This window comes from Aulonocara sp. 'chitande type north' Nkhata Bay, linkage group LG7 (assembly GCF_057382095.1).
Source record: "Aulonocara sp. 'chitande type north' Nkhata Bay isolate Kocher_YH1m ecotype deep benthic linkage group LG7, A_spYH_male_GT1.1, whole genome shotgun sequence".
In the NCBI taxonomy this organism is placed as follows: Eukaryota; Metazoa; Chordata; class Actinopteri; order Cichliformes; family Cichlidae; genus Aulonocara; species Aulonocara sp. 'chitande type north' Nkhata Bay.
The window spans coordinates 28,775,978-28,793,066 of record NC_141350.1 but is presented as its reverse complement, the minus strand read 5'-3'; the positions used below and the strand labels follow the sequence as shown (position 1 = coordinate 28,793,066).

Genomic DNA, 17,089 nt, shown 5'->3' with positions numbered 1-17,089 from the left:
AGAGAGCCTAGAAAATGAGGAAAAAACAAACAAAAAGACAGAGGGGGAGGGGAAGGGGTGGGGGCAGTGGGGCCACCATGCTGCTCTCCACAGGGAGCACAGCAGAACTGTGAGTGGGCAGTAATGAGTGTGTTCAGTTTTTTGGGAGGGGATAGTACATGCCTCCTGCTCTGCTTCATCAGCACAGACAGACAGGCTGGAAACAATAATCAGCTCCTCAGCCCGGCTCTGCTGATGATAGCTTATTTTCTTTTTCCCATCAAACCCGAAGCTCCAAACCGGCCCTAAACGCATCCCAACGTTTCACAAACACACGCGCAGCGCTCGGGCCAAAACGGTTCTGCCTTCTAGAACCACAACCCATCACTGTGCTCATGTGCAGCAGAAACTGATACCGGACAGACGGTATCGGTGTGCCAGCTGTTTTTACCTCGTTTCCTCCAATCCAGAGCCAGATCCACACGATCCCACTGAAACAGAGACCTGTGAGCTGCAGCTCCTCTTCCGTCCAGCAGAGACAGCAGTGAGTCCGTCCCAATAGACTCCTAATTTTAAAGCATTTATACAACTTGCGCCATTCACCAATTTATTATTCCTACACTCACCTGTTTAAATTGGATTAAGGCTTAAAGTTTGCATTACTACAGCCGTGGCCCCTTTGGCAGGTTGATGGTGACACAGGTGGCTCTAGCTGCTAGCTGTCTGCTAACTGGACCTCTGGACCATGTTTGTGGCTCTCGGAGCCTTTTGGAGCATTTTTAATGACATCATGAGGCCAATAAAATGGCTGCTGTGAAGTTACTGTACTAACAGACCATCCAAGAGCTCCCGCTGGGCTCATAACACTTTTATATATGTGGGGGCGACATTTGGACAGGTACAGCTCTAATTAACAGACTTTCACTCATCCAACCCGGATTTCAGACTCTCTGGAAAGTCTGCTCCCAATATTGTTTATACAGATACCTGCTGAGATGAAGACAGCAGACAGCTAGCAGCCACAGCCGCCTGTGTCTGTAGTATTAAATGTTTGTAGTTTTTGTCCGCAAATAATCACTACCTTTTGATTAGACTTGTCTCATGCTTTCGTGCTTTGTGGTAGATCTTTGTTCTGTCTTCACTGAGATATTTGAATACTAATCAATAAAAATCAAATCAAAATCAAAATCAAACTACTACCTGAGCGGGACATAAAGTGGATATGGAGACTTCAACATAAAAGTTTTGCCTTATGAAAGATGTTAACTGCAACCCTGACTTTTACTTTGAAGGTGAACTTTCTCTATTTCCAGTTTACATCCCATTTTTTACAGTTTTGCTACTACTTAGGTAGTAGTTAGTGAATATTGGCAGACAAACAAGAAAAATATATTTTTGAGACTCAAAATGTGGTCTTAGTATTGGGGTTATGATATGAAAACAAGTGTGTGTGTATATATGTATGTTTGCTGTAAACGCGTTTATTTCTGCTGTAAATGTCGGACACGTTAACACGGGAGTGTATGGGGGCTGACCCGCCGCTGGCGCCCCTGCTGGCCACTGGAGGAGCTGCAGAGTGCGGAATTTGAGGCCCGGGGTCTGTGCTCGGCATCTGCGGTGGAAGTGTGTCCCGTTTCAGTCCGTGAGGGCACAAAGTGTCGAACTGCTCCTTTAAACTCTGAAAGTCTCCTTTTCTCCGTGTGAACTCCTCCTCCTCTGCGCGCAGATAGGATCAACCTGTTGTGCCTGATCCAGGATCAGCTCAGCCCGCGGCCCCGTGCACCCGGCTCCGGTCAACTGATCCGGGGCCAGTGCAGGTCCCCTGCTCCTCCAGCCTCCACCCCCGCAGTCTTTTCCTTCCACTCCACTTGAGTGCAGCCCGTCTCCGTTCCCACGCCTCCAGTGATCGTCTTGAATCAGCAAACTGCGCGATATGCGGAAACGAGCAGAGTAAAACCGCAGCGGTGTGCGGAATTATGCACGTTTCAGAGCGGACTAACGATGCAGGGATCACCGTGGGCAGGCCTTCCACTTTCTCCGCTGGAGCAGTAACTGCACACAGGGGGACATGAACTTTTCGGGCTTGCTTATTAAGATGTCGACGGTCCGTCCGTGAAGGATTTAAAATTCTAGTTTCATGTTTGGTGGGACGGGGTGTTTTAAAATCATTGAAGCATCTGTGGCTGAGACTTTGCTTTTGTAAGGAGGTTTTTCTTGGAGGAGCTCGGCTGAAGGAGGACCGCGCTCCTCAGGAATTCGACGCCTGAAGCTGAAGTGTCCGTGAACGCCGCACGGAGCTAGCTAGCATGTAAGCTAGCTGTTGGGGGAGTTTTCTGTTTATTTAACGGTTTAAACGGATAGAAAAAGCCGTTAAGTTGGCGTTAACGCTGACTTTGAGGAGGTCCCGCACAGTTGACCTTAGCTAACTACTTTCCTGGGAGAGGGCTTCGGTGTTCCGGGACTTTTGTGTACTAACTGCGAGTTAGCCCTTAAGTCGCTTCTAGTGTTAGCCGTCGTTAGCGTCCAGCCATGCCGCAGCTGAGCCGGGAGGACGGCGACGACCTGGGAGCCAGCGACGAGCTCATCGCCTTCAAAGACGAAGGTGAGCAGGAGGAGAAGCGCAACGTGTCCGCCGAGCGAGATCTGGACGACGTCAAGTCCTCCCTGGTCAACGAGTCAGAGACCAACAGCAGCTCGGACTCAGAGGTGAGTCAAAGCGGGGCCACAGCGGGGCAGCCGGGACCCCAGCGGGCTATCGGCGCTGTGTTTACCCTCCCCGTGTGCTCCTCTGTGCAGGCAGACCGGCGCCCCGAGCCCCGTCCAGGTGTGGTGAGCAGGGGCAGGCAGAGCCAGCTGAGCGAGGAAGGTAAGAGCCACAGTGCTGCTTTATGAAGTTTATGAGCCCGCTGGGAGGGAGATGGTCTCCAGCAGCAGAACACCTGGACACGGAGCTCTGTGTACCTGAGACCAGGTGAAACCTCCAAGAGACACACCTGTAAGAGTCCAGGTGTTTCTGGGTACTTTATTGACATAATCCTCTATTGTCATTTAGATTTGTTTTATTTCTAGCCCTATTTTACACCCATGTTTCTGTATTTGTAAACATGTCTGACCTTTCTTATTAATATTTTAAGCACATTTTTTCTGCATTTAAAGGATAATGCCACATTTATGTTTACATTATTTATATAAATATTTCTGGGTGTCTCAGAGAGCTATTAGCAGTTATATTTACAAACACTTATTATGTTTATTTGCTATATATTTTAGTTCATTGCAAATATTTTGACTGTTTTAATTGTTTTAGAAAATTTTATTGGGTTAATGTAATTTCTTGGACAACTTGACTTGTCTTCATGTATTTGCTCCTGACTTTGTTGGAATCTTATTTTAATTATATTGAGTGTGTTTCATGTCTTTTAGACATTTAAGTACATTTGGAATGTAACATTTTATATTAAATTTAATGTAATATATACAAAATAATAAATATTAATATTAATTAAAATTATTGTTTTATATTTAAATATTAATATTATTTCTCATGCATATTTCTGTCATATAATGTTTGTTTATTTTTTTAAATATTAATCATTTTGGGGGGGTTTAAATTTTTGCTACAAATATTCAGTATTTTATATCTCTCTCATTGGCTCTTTTAGAACACTTTATTTATTTTAATTAGATATTTTAGTAATGATAAATTACTTAAAAGAAATTTTTCATTAGCTTGATTTAAATTTTGTTTTTGGCATTGATTTATTTTAGCCGACATTTTTGTGCTTACACGTGTAAGCTTCCTGCTTCCAGCAGTGCGGTGAAGTCAGAGGGTGTTTGGCGTCGTAAATTCCTGATCTTAATCAGAATGAGGGTTTCACTGGAGATGCAGCTGATTAATAATCTGATTCAGGTCTTGGGCTGTAAAAGCTGAACTGAATGTGAGCCTGAACTTGAACTGGTCTCAGGTCAGCGTGCACTGTTGATCCTTTTTATCTATTTCTCAGCTCTGAGGAAACAGCAGCGTGATGGAGGCGTCCTCCAGCCCTCGCCCTACGTCGGGTACCCGTTCTTCATGTTCCCTGACCTCGGGAACCTCTGCAGCCCGTACCTCGCCAATGGAGCCCTGACGGCAGGTGCCCGAACGGTAAGACGCAGACACAGAGATGCTGAAAGTGTTTTTTCATTTGGCTTTCATTTTTCATTTTCATTCAGATTTTAATTACTTTTTTTTTTTTTTTTTGATTTTTGTCAATGCTATCTGAAAAACATAAAATGTTATCTATAGAATTTTAAATTTTATTATTGAATTTTTTAAATAGATTTTCTGTTTTTCAAATATTTTATCAATTTGAGCATTTTTATTTATTTGTTTATTTATTTATTTACTTTTTTAGGTGATTTATTTTTAGATGTGTACTTACAGTTGGTACAGCTCAGTCACGCTCATGCACATGAAGCCATTCACGTGACACACTTTAACACGACAGAAGGCCGCAGCAGAGACGAAAATCACGCTGACTCACCTGAAGGCTGCGTGCACGAGCGTGTGTGTGCGCGCGCGTGTGTGGTTGGGCAGGTCGAGCTCAGTGACGAGCTGCAGATTAGCTGCTGTAGCTTGGGGTTGGCGAGCTGGGATTAGAGGTTAATGCAGTGTGACGGTGAGGGGCTCTGATCTGAATGCTGCTCTTGGGTAGAGGCGGGGCTTAAAGCAAACCGTGGTTACAGAGCAAAGTGGATGATGACGAGAAGGTGGTTTTACGGTTGTTCAGCCTGATCTGGAAGTTTGTGATGCGGTTTAAAAAGAGTCGATATGACAGACTGGAGGAAAGATGGATGCTGTTTTAGGGACCACTGTGTTGGGAGGGCAGAGTTGTCCAGTTGTTATCCTGGCACCAGAGGTGGAGGATGATTGGTGCCACTCCCTGAGGTTGTCACAAATAAATCATTTTCCCCCTGAGGCCACATTTCATGTCAGTTTTACAGCCGAGTATTCCCAGGAACCCAGGTCTGGGGTTTCTTTCCTTCTCCTGTGTGTTTAAAGTCTGAAAGCTCTCAGGTGGGTTTGTTATTGTTATCATTACCCGAGAGCTGGTTAGCTAAGTCGCAGTTCGGCCTCCGGCTACTGAAACGTCTTTTGACAGAAACACTGAGAAAAGAGCATCAGGATAAAACTGACTCCGCAGTGGATTTCAGGTTCAGAAAAATTTCATTTTTGTAATTTCTCTTCAAATTATTTTACATGTGTGATAACCAAAAGTGGGTTATGTTCATTGTTGAGATTACACAAGACAGCAAAGGAAGCCTTTATGCAGCTGCTGAAAGACCAGAGCCGGGTCCAGGTGTCGGGTACGAGCCACACCTGCAGTCTGGTGATGCTGCTCAGGTGTGAAAGAGCACAGGTATCTCTGCTCTGCTCACAGTTCAGACCTCCTGCACCCCTCTCAGGCTACGTCCACACTAGCACAGATAGATTTGAAAACAGCGTTTTCGTCTGAAAACGCTCCGCGTCTACACTTGCGTTTTCAGTCGTTTTCACAGAGTTGTGCGTCCACATTGAAACGGCCCAAAACGCTTATGTTCCAGTCCTGCGCATTCGCAAAAGTGAGTGAGAATTAAAGAATTTGAAGAAAAGCTACCTGGAGCATGTACAAACTGATATTAATCTTTTTTTAGGGCTGTCAAAATTGAGAGCAATCAAAGCAACTGCTGTATAATGTCCTCCGCTATCTTTGTTTAGTTGGTCACATGACTAAAATGCGTCATCGTTTTAGAAAGTCTGCATTTTCCAGTGTCCACACTGCGACTGGACAGCTCCGTTTTGAAATGTATGCGTTTTCGAGAGCGTTTTCAAAACGCTGCATTTTTCCTTGAGGAAAACGCCGTCTCAGTGTGGACAGGAGGCCGAAACGGAGAGAAAACGATGCGTTTTCAAACAAAAACGCATTAGTGTGGACGTAGCCTCAGTGTTTTGGAGGAGCAGGAGGAGGAGGTGTGCCTGGCAGTCTGAGGGCGGGTCAGAGGCTGTCATTAATCGGGCACTGCAAACATGCGCATGTGCGCACACACACACACACACACACACACACACACACCTTCTTTCAGATCCTTGAAGCTAGTGTATTTGCAGTGTCTATGTATGCAGTGTGTGTGTGTGTGTGTGTGTGTGTGTGTGTGTGTGTGTGTGGGGTAATTTGAGCGTGTCAGTCCTGTTTTTTGGTAACACGTGCATGTTGATACATGCGAATATCTCCATTTAAAGCTGCCCACACACTCAGGCCCTTTGCAGGTTAGTGCATAGACTGTATACAAAAGATTGATGGGGCACTGTGACATCATCATTGGTGTTTAAACTGGTGATTTATAAACACCACCTGGCAGACACAGGACATGCTGGAGAGATTATATCTCTCAGCTGGCCTGGGAACGCCTTGGTGTTCTCCCGGACAAGCTGGAGGAGGTGGCTGGGGAGAGGGAGGTCTGGGCTTTCTCTGCTTGTGCTGTTGTGCTGCTGCCCACGCAACTGGTCCCGGATAAGCAGAAGAAGATGGATGGATTTATAAACACGTGACAGGAGAGCAGGTTTGGAAGCATGTTCATGTCTGCTGTACTGTCTTGATGATGTTCAGTCAGCCAGTCCCAAAAAAGTGAATGTGTTCATCTACACATGAATTTTCAGTCACTCATCCAAGTGACCAATCATTTCTCCCAAAGTTGGACATTTCAGTGTGGGCCTCGCCTGCTGGCCGTCAGAGGAACTGCAGCTTTCCGACTTTAATCTTTTAGCCTGAGGTTACAGCTGGTTCTCCACCTGCTCTGTGGGGTGGTGTCTGAATGTCTGCATAGAAGCCTCTGCAGAACAGAAAACAACACGATGATTATATTTTTATTATATCTATATTTTTGTGTGAGCTTTGGATTTAATCCCAACTTGAACCAGTTTAACCAGTCTGATGTGCTGTTTTCAGTGTCTCTGTTTTGAGTTGAATCTCAGACCTGTGGGGACACGCTGGTGAAGTGTTGGTGATTCTTATTTTACACACAGAGCTTCTCGTCTGTTTGCAGTGCTGTAATCAGCATCTGACTGATTGGCTGAGATGGCTTGCAGTCAGTCACACCTGAGCTGTAGTGAATGGAAGCAGGAGGACCGAGGGGGCTGGGCTTTAAAAGGTTGTTGATAAAGCCGGCCGTGTGTGTGTGTGTGTGTGTGTGTGTGTGTTTAGTTAAAGTTGGTCCCTCTCAGCAGGCCAGACAGTCCCACAGCTCCTTTGTTTTCCTTCATATTGTCTGCAGAGTCTTAAAATACCAGGAGGACAACCTGTTTAAACACCCTCACACACAGAGGGACACACACACTAACGCACACTAACACACAGTCACACACACACAGTTCTGCTTTCTTCACTGTGTTCCTGTACACAGAACAGAAACAGTTTATTCCCAAACGTGGAGGAAACAGGAAGTTCTTGCTGCTCGCTGCAGATCTGGGTCAGACTGATGGTTCATGACACACGCTCTGACATCATCAAACTGAAGGCGTCTCCTTCATCTGATCCCGAGGCAGAACCCGGACCATCAGGACCAGAACAGGAAGACAAGGCAGCAGCTTGATAGGTGTCTTCACCTCCCAGACTCAGATCAGCAGTCAGGGTGGACTGCTCCTCCCAACCTCGCCCTCCAGGAAACGAAGGCCATTACATCCATAAGAAAAGACCACAGCACCATGGTTCTGCTTCAGCCAATCATCGCTCCAGAATAACCTCCAACAGCTGGACAGCGAAAACCACCTCGACCACAATCACTGCCTCCTCCATCCCACAGAACGGTGTAGGTGGACCCCCAGAGACTTACAGAAAGGAGCTCCATTCAGGCTGGAATTGCAGGTTGAGGTGGAGCATCTTCAGGACCCTAAAAGCAGCTGGATGACTAAGCAACTGACGCAACTGAGCTGTGGACGTAAGTCAGGCCAAACATGTCTGCTGTGCGCCGTGAGCCAACGCTTCTGAATCCACCCAGGGCATCCTGCCACCATCAGCACGCCTCTTTTTCACTCAGGGTTACGCAGCACTACTTCCCTGAGAGGGGGAGGGGTCTGCTTTGTTTATTTTGGAGTGCCTCGGTAACCCTGAGGTTGGACTCTGGAAGGAAGCTGCCGTCATTCTTCTACCCGGAGATCGCAGCAAGTCATGGAGATGTTCAGACTCTACTGCTCTGGCTAGTCTGCAACAGAAAGTCCTACTCAGTAACTTCCTGTTATGTTATGACACTGCCTACCACTAGGTGTTGCACCGCTCTGTGTAAACAAGCGAGGCGGAAAGTGAGACGATGCAAAGGAAGTCATCTCACTGCAGTGTGTGTGTGTGTGTGTGTGTGTGTGTGTGTGTGTGTTTACATGCTTGTTACAGAGCGTGGGAGCAGATAAGAGCTGTGTTCTTATTGGTGGTTCATGGTGTTTTGTGGACTTTGAGCACGTACTGCTCACCTGCTCAGGTGCTTGGTGGTGATGTCACTGCAGTCCAGAAGGCACATCAGTCACAGTGGTCCTGTGGTTAAGGGTCAGGGATCACAGCTGATTGGAGGACTGAGCACCTGGGGTCTGTTTACATTTGATAAAGTGAGGGGGATGGGGGTGTGAGTTTGTGGAAGGGGTGGGGTCAGAACAACTTTGGTTTAGATCTAATCTGTCCCTCTTCTTCCTCCTGTGTAAGCCAGGTCATTGGTCCATTCATCAGTGGGTGTGGCCCTGTGTTGGTGTTTCTGGTGTGCAGGAATGTAAACATGCGTCACAAAGTGCGTTGTCTCATCTTGGTGTCAGTGTTTCCTGCAACACTGACACACAGAGCTTCAGATCAACACACCTGGACAGGTCACACCATCACCTCCATCACTGCACATTATCAGCATTCACCTGAACATCCAGGTGGGTCAGAGTGTTTCAGTGCAGCTGTTAAAGTAAAGATGCACCGTGTGTGTTCAGAGCCCGGACACACACACACTTTGGTGCCGCTGCAGCAGTGAGTTTGTTCATCCTGATGTGAGGAAACGAGGTGTCCAGATGGTGTAATATGACTTCCTGTAAGCTGTTCTCCTGCAGACATGAACCTGATCTGTGAACGTGTTCTTGGACACACGTGTTGAAGCTTCACTTGGATGAAAACAGAAGTGGGAGTGTCGGGTTCTCCCTGTGTGGCGTTGCTCAGACGAGGCTTAGGTGAAACGTGTCTGAGCAGCTTTCGTTCCAGCATTGATGGAGTTTGGTCAGTTATGACAGAGCTGCTGGAACACGCGGTGCTCAGCCAGCTTAACTAAAGTCTGCAAAAGTCTGACCTTTCAGTTCCTCCACCAATAAGTTTGCTTCGTTTTCATAAGATGGGCGACCTCGGTGATGAGTTTACATTTCACGGTGAGTTTGAGGCCGGAGGCTGCTCCTGTGGGCGTTCTGTGGATTAGTCCGACCTGCTGGGAGGAAACTCAGACGTGGCCTTCAGCAAAGACTTTATTAGGCTGAGGAAGATGATTTCCTTCGGGCTTTAATCCCTTCATCCAGATTTGTGTCAGTGCTGGGATTACTGGTAAATATTGCAGAGAAATCATGACCAACGTGTGTGTGTGTGTGTGTGTGTGTGTGTGTCTCCACAGTACCTGCCCTTTCAGTGGCCGCTGCTCGACGTCCCAGGAAGAGCATCCGTCAGAGACACAGCGACTCCCTCACACCTGGTAAGAGCTTAGAGATGAAACTAACATCAGCTCCGTCCTGATTGGTTCTCAGGCAGGTGGAGGATGATGTTTCTCCAGTTTATCATGTTGTCATGGAGATAGTCACTGATTCAACATGTGAGGTTAAAACAAGCCGGACTGTGCTCCTTCTCATCCTCACCATCACCACGCTGTAAATCAGGGCGATGTGCACAGCCTCTTATGGAGAGTGCACTTATTTATTTACTGCCCCGATCAGCTGCTCGGCCTTTGTAGTTGTAGTGCGCCCTCTGGTGGACAAACACAGCCATTTCATCCATCTCTTCTTCACTTCTTTGAGTTTCATTCTTCTGATGTTGCAGTTTTAATGATATCCTGGTGGATCTGCATACAGAAGAGCCGTCAGAAAGCTTTAATCCGATCATTCTGTTCTTCCAGCTCTGCGCTAATCCCGCTAACTGCTTCCCTATTACTGAGTCACCCTCACATAGCAGTATTACAGTAATGTCACAGGTAGAGTCAGACCAAGGCCTGGGTCGGGGAGTCGCCCTGAAGCATCAGTAACACGAAGAGCTGTTTATAAGAAAATAATCTGTCCTTCCTCTGATACAATAATCCAGAACCCTGAGATTATAATCTCATATTCATCTTTGCCTCTTAGCTGCTGTCTCTGTCCATTTGCAGTCCAGCAGTGTGCCGATAGTGCAGCATCCCCACGTGTCCCACCTCCACCCACTGCTGTCCTATAGCCCCGAGGCCTTCTCCCCACCGAGGACCTCACCTGGCTTCTCTCCTGAAGCAGGTAAGCGGCATCCCTGCCTCCATCTTTAATCCTGTGGGCATGATGGTGAAGCTGAAGCATGAAGCTGAGTTGTCTCTGCAGCAGGGGTGTCCCGGTCTCCTCACGCCTCCTGCTACCCGGTCTCCCCCGGAGCCATGCCTCAGATCCCACACCCTCTGGGATGGCTGTGAGTACCACACACACACACACAAACACACACATACACACACACACGGTTCAGGGTTTCCATGGTAATCTCACAATTACATCACAGCCCTCAGAGGAAACAATGATGCTGTTTCTGAGGGCAGAGAAAAAAACTCAGTCACATGGAAGCACAGAGGAAATGTACTGAAGTACCACTGCTGACATGGATCACTGATGCTCTGCAGTGACCCTTTCAGCCAATCAGAGCTGAGCTCTTCTGGCACAGTTATGAATGAGGAAGCGACAGAGCGAGTGCGAGGAGCTGAACTTTCTGTTTGTTGATCCAGTTCAACCTGAAGGCTCCCACCGACCAGGAAGTCATAAAAACACGGCATCACGACGATTCATGTGAAACCTGCCGTACCTGTACAATCAGCTGCTGAATAACACAGGCTCGTGTTTACCTAAAACTGGTAAAAGCTGGAGAATCAGAGCAATGCTTCCAGGAAAAGCCCCGGCCTTAAACACTGAGGGGACACGCCCACCTCCTCGGCCGTCCTCATCGGCAGATCCAGTCGTGGGGCTGGCGAGAGGTTTCTGCACACGTTACACGGCTGTCAGCTAACAAGAAGTCCTCACATCTGCTCGTGTTTCTGTCTGCAGGCAGGGCCAGCATATGTACCCCATGGCCGGGGGCTTCTCGCCGGCAGCACTCGCCATGAACGCCTCCATGTCGAGGTAAGTGACCGAGACTAAACACGCCGTTTTGATGCTCATGTGTATTTTGAATCAGCTCCACCTGCTCACTGCGGCTGAAGTGAAGCGTGATCCTCGCACCTTATTGCCTCATGTCAGAGTTCCTCGTATTACTCCTCAGGCTTCAGGACACCTTGAGGGATCACGATGTTGTGTTAGCAAAGTAAAAGCTTTACATTTCGAGTCAGTTTGGATTATTGTGGGTTTATTTTGTTAAAATGACAAATAAACAAAATAAAACAAAACCTAAAGAAAAAAAATCCAGATTCATATTTTAAAAACAGGTGAGCCAGGCCAGTTTTCTCACATTGTTGAAAGTGTTATAGCTCAAGCTGATTTAATTAACATATATTATCCTGGACTCTTCAGGGCAAAGTAGGTGTTAAAATAAACATGTCCATATTTAATGCAGTTTCTTGTTTTTTGTGGTATTCAAAATATGTGGTTCATATTTCCTCAGTTCAGCATGAAAGTTAATGGAAAATAGCATTTTCTTTGTTGTCGTCTCATTTTCTATTCTGCGTGCTTTATTTCACTGTTGGAATTCAACAATATACCAACTGTATACCATTCATAAACCATTCTGTCTGTGTGACGCTTTTATTAGTACATGCTCAGATATGGGACGTAGCAGCACTCCTTGAATTGTTGCTTTGTTAATGATCCAGTAGTATTTAACCTTTCCCTGTTCTGTTCAGTCTGGTGTCGAGCAGCTTCTCTCCTCGCTTGGTGCCCACCCCTCAGTTGTCCGTCCCCCACCCCGCCATCGTCCGCACCAGAGTCAAGCAGGAGCCTGAAAGTGATAGCTGCGACGAAGGCGGGGCCAGCAGCGTTCAGCCAAGGTAAAAATAAATGGCCTCACAGTTTAATTCCAGCAGCTGCTCCTCCCACCCATTTTGTCACCAAGGTTACACTCACCCGTCTCACGCCTGTGTCCCCACAGGAAGGCGACGCCTGAAACAAAGCGCGAGGGCGACGAGGACAAAAAGCTGCACATCAAGAAGCCGCTGAACGCCTTTATGCTGTACATGAGGGAGGAGCGGCCCAAAGTGGTCGCCATGTGCAAAGTGAAGGAGAGCTCGTCCATCAACCAGATCCTCGGACAGAGGGTACTGCACCAGGGGGCGGAGCTTAATTTTTAGTCTAATGTCTTTACGCATTTTAACGTTCCAGACACATTTTATTCACATATTCATGTTCAAATATTCATGTTTTCATATTTACATTTATTTCACATTTAAAATGTAAAATGATTGACAGCTGTGATGTTTTCAGAATAAATCAAGTTTTTATTCTTGATTCATAAATCAAGACAATTATGAATAAAATAAATTTTAATAATTAAGTTGTCATTTGGACAGAAAGTTGGAGGTCAGAGGTCACTCTTAGTGACATTATGGAGAAAGTGATGTCAGGTGTAGCGTCATAAAGCCGTCGGGATGAATTGAAGAAACTGAAGTTCAGAAAGGATCAAATCAGTTTCATGTTTGAGATTTAAACTTTATCAAAATTACATAAAGGAAAGTTGTAAGATTCTCTGAATCATCAAACATTCAAAGTTATGATGAAATCATTTCATCACAGCTAAAATAATGGTAAAGTCATGTGATGAGGTAGATTGTCCCTTCTTGATCCTACTTCCTGTTAAAAGAGGGTTCTTCCTCCTCACTGTGGCCGAGTCCTGCAGGGCTGTAAATAAATATAAGTATATATAAATAAGTTTAGATTGAATCTGATTGGTGGGTTGTTTGTTTGTTTGTTTTCCGTGTTCGTGGATTCGTCATTTTTCACGTGTGTGCTGTGTTTTTTCCGTCCTCAGTGGCACTCACTGACGAAGGACGAGCAGGCCAAATACTACGAGCTGGCACGCCAAGAGAGGCTCCTGCACTCCAAGCTTTACCCCGGCTGGTCGGCCAGAGACAACTATGTGAGTATGAAAGTCGCGTGATCATGTGTCACATGTTCGTGTCAGCTGACGTGCTCACGGCTCGTTTCCTGCAGGGGAAGAAGAAGAAGAGGAAGAGGGCGAGGATGGAGATGAAGCTCGAAGGTGAGGCAATGTTTGCTGTTTTCTTTGTGACGATGTAGAAAATGTCACAATGATGTCACTTTTGTGCGTCTGCTCCTCAGTTGCCGCGGCGGCACCGTCAGACAACTTCCCCCCGCAGCTGAAGAGGCCTCGTGTCTCCGTGGGAGCCGAGGACCCACCGCCGCCTCCACCGCACACACAGACTGCACACGCGCGCCATCACCTGACGCAGCCGCACACCGTCTCTCACCTGACACACACCCACCTGTCACAGGCGAGCCCCGCCTCCTCCTTGGACTCTCCCGCGACTCCCACCACGTCGCTGGCCTCGCCCGCTGCCCCGGCGCCGACGCACACGGAGCACACACACTCGTCGTCCTTCAGTGGGCACACGTCACCGTACCCCGAGCAGCTGCAGCCGCTCTCCCTTACCACCAAGCCCCAGCGGCCACCACTGTCCCTGAACCGCGCCACCATCACCACGGGCCCCTCCACGCCCTCCTCCAACACCGCCTCGTCCCCTCCACAACGGCCCCCTCCTCTACGCTCTCAGCCTTTCCTGGCCCCGCCTCCTACCTCTTCGAGCTCTCACGGTGCCTTAACTCAGCAGCTCCGAAGAACCAATCAGCCGTGACGAACGGCGTGAGAAAAATATAAATTCTGACCTCGTTTTTACCGCCACTGTTTTTTATGCTCTTTTCTATACGTGTCATGTTTGTACGAGAATAAAAGGACGTGTAATTGGTCAATATTTGACTGCACCTCGGACTCCAAGGAACTATTTTTACACTTTTTCAGGAAGTAACGGTGAGGGGGCGGGGCTTAGTTTGTTTAACATGCTTTTTTTACCTGGTAGTTTTGAGTGTAAACAGATTTCCTGTTTCCTCCTCTTTGTCAATAAACCTTCACTCAGCTCTCACCTGAAGTTTCAGAGCTCTCTGTGTGCAGCGTCCGACAGGCTCTGACTCTGGGGTCAAAGATCATCATCGAAACATCACGCCCCATTGTTTTTATCTCGTTTACTGTTTGCAGCAGATTATCCGAGTCCCTATGGAATCAGAGTCAGGAATATTTTGAAAGAATCAAGCCTAGATAATGTCCGACATTGACGTCATGAATTATAAAGAAAACGAGCTTCATCTCTGAGACTAAACAAGAAAAATAAAGGTGCACACATACACGGTACTTTACTACACGCAGGCTTTTTCTTTGTTGCTTCCAGAGTTTCAGTGTTTTATGTGTAGACGAAGGAAAAAGAAAACTTGGCCTCTGTGCCGTGTTTTTGGATCAAGCTGAATTATTTGTTGGATATGGTTATGTCACCACCTACTGCTCTGTCCAGCTCCACAGACCTTGAGGTTATTTTTTTGTTTTGGTTTTATGAGGACAAAAACATTTTCCAAAACTAATTTGGGAAAAATAATAAACTCGTGTACATGTGGACATAGCCTTGATTCCACTGACGTTAATGTCTTGGAAAGATTTAGGAAAAAGGTTTTGAGAAACACTCAGCAAAAGAAAATATACTTGGAAAATCCAACATTTAAATACAGAAATTTATCACAAAAAAGGGCGACTCTCTCAGGAAGTAACGGTGAGGGGGCCCCAATAATCTGTGCCACATTTTAACAGTGGCTGTTAAAGTGTGGCAGGTGACAAAAAAGGTAGATTAAAGTCATCAAAAGTTAAAACCTTGGATAATGTGTAGAGATGATCCAAGTTTTCCTTGTAAAATTATAATCTGTACAGAAACTCAAATTTAAAGAGCTCTGCTGTGTTCTGAGATTAAAGTCATTAAAACATTAACATATCTGTAACTGCGTTCACAGGAAGGTAAAAAAGGTCCTGAATGTTCTTTAGAAGTGTGGCTCCTCTCCGTGAGGTTGTAAGGAAAAACATGGACCCTTCCTGAAGGTAAGATTCCTGAAAATCCGTGTTTGGTTAGAGGTGGGCAGCATATCGATACCAACACTGGTGCCAGTATCGGATCCATGCTTTGTTTCTCAAAGTCCAGTATGTATCCCACCGCCCACCCATACCTACATTGTCTTCTGCAGGTCATGGTCATGGGGGTGGGGCGTGAACCAATCACTTACATTCACACCTACATGCATTTAGAATCACCAATTAACCCAACCACACTGTATCCCACTGAGCTGTGTTAAATTAATGTTTTAATCTTTTTATGAAAGAATAAACGTCAGTCGTTTACAGTCTTTAGCACATTTAAACAACAGACGCTGGCCTTTAAAAACGGGCACATTTACACCCCAGCTCTACAAAACACACAGCATCAATATGTAAGAAAACTGTTAACTAATCATCATAAGTAGTAAAAATCACAATGCTGTCGTTGTTTAGTGTTAATTAAAATGTGTTCAGAATTTGGCAAATGTAAAAGAAAAAAAAGCTCATAAATAATGACACACTGCTCTCCCCTACATCAGCTGGTTAAAAGTATTAGAACCAGAAATACTGCTCTTAGTTTGCTTGGTATTGGATCAATACCAATGTTTGCAGTGTTGCACAGCACTTCCAGATTCAAAAGCTCAACCAGGAGTCCAGTCATGAATACCTGAACCTGCTGGACTGAAACCAACCATGATAAACTTGTTCATTACATTTCCTCCAAACTCAGAGCCGCTGCTGGACCATTACATGAACATCACTCACCAAATATTTCAGAGGTTTGAGTTTCTGCCGTTTTAGGTGCAGTTGTGCTCTGGAAGGTGCCCAGTGCTCTCTGAGCAGGTAAGAGTTTCCTGTGTCACCCTGTTCCGACAAAGACCCGGCAGAGGAGCTCGAAGGAAAGACCTTGACTCTAATCTGGGCCTGAACACTGAACACAATTCACACAGCTGAAGGTACATCAGCCGCATCATGCTGCTTCATGCTGCTTCATGCTGTCAGGTAAAAACCCTGTGATCATGGACAGGAAACCCCATATTAGCTACACTTGACAACAACGGGGAGGAAGAGGTTGATTTAAACAGCAAGAGGCCTCCACCCGAAGCACAATCATGGAGAGTTGAGGGGGTAAGGTCTTGAGGCCTTAATGTAAGTTAATGAAGCTCTTCCATCACCTGACCTCTGGAGGGCGCCGTAGATCATGGAGAACAAAGATGTGCAGACGTCCTGGTGAGAGATCAAAGACGTCCTGATAGCAGTAAACCTGATTCTGCTAGACTGAAACTGACTTTCACTTTTTCTTTCAAGGAAAAGACCATCTCTGAACCGAGAAGGGGGCCTAAGGGTTCATTTTTCTTACAATGCTGTGATTGCAGCCAACTCTCTGTGAATGTACTCATGACCAATGATCAATGGTGTGAGTACAAAAAAAATCATTATTACAATATAATGTTTTAAATTTGCTTAGATCAGAGGAATAGGGAAGGATTTGTCTGTGTTTCAGTTTGGCTTAGCTTTAGGCCTGAGAGTGTGTGTAATTGTTTAGAGGGAAATAAATTTATTAACACTGGAGGTCTGCTGTCATAAAAGGAGACAGGAAGCTACAGTTGGGGGTTGCTGATGCTGATGCTTGTACCTTTAATAAAAACTCATAATTGTTATAACTTAGAAGTAGGTTTGCAGGAGACTCTCCACATGATCTGTAAATGTAAGACAACAAGAGGCCACTGGCCCAGTGGATGCAGAGTGGGGGTCTCAGTGTTTGAAATATGTTAACTCTGTTTTCTATGTTGTGT

The 17,089-nt window shown here is 46.1% G+C and overlaps 1 protein-coding gene across 2 annotated transcripts; it reads left to right on the top strand.

Annotated features, from left to right (window-relative positions):
• The first annotated feature begins 1,446 nt into the window (after positions 1-1,446).
• Positions 1,447-14,670, top strand: LOC147325370 (transcription factor 7-like 1-A). Of its 2 annotated transcripts, none has more exons than XM_086299892.1 (12): positions 1,447-2,685; positions 2,776-2,845; positions 3,984-4,123; positions 9,616-9,693; positions 10,357-10,474; positions 10,559-10,640; positions 11,264-11,338; positions 12,055-12,198; positions 12,300-12,465; positions 13,176-13,283; positions 13,358-13,406; positions 13,487-14,670. In XM_086299892.1, exons 1-12 carry the CDS (start codon positions 2,509-2,511, stop codon positions 14,017-14,019), a joined length of 1,740 nt encoding a protein of 579 aa, XP_086156018.1. In that variant the 5' UTR covers positions 1,447-2,508; the 3' UTR covers positions 14,020-14,670. The 2 variants fall into 2 exon arrangements, with proteins under 2 accessions (XP_086156018.1, XP_086156017.1); XM_086299891.1 differs by having other exon boundaries at positions 1,452-2,685; positions 10,556-10,640; positions 13,487-14,664.
• The last annotated feature ends 2,419 nt before the right edge of the window (positions 14,671-17,089 follow it).

Bases quoted from the DNA above. Each gene is read 5' to 3' on its own strand.
- LOC147325370 (XM_086299891.1), top strand. From the start codon at position 2,509: ATGCCGCAGCTGAGCCGGGAGGACGGCGACGACCTGGGAGCCAGCGAC. The intron at 9,694-10,356 runs GTAAGAGCTTAG...GTCCATTTGCAG, and splicing joins CAGCGACTCCCTCACACCTG to TCCAGCAGTGTGCCGATAGT. The intron at 12,199-12,299 runs GTAAAAATAAAT...GTGTCCCCACAG, and splicing joins GCCAGCAGCGTTCAGCCAAG to GAAGGCGACGCCTGAAACAA.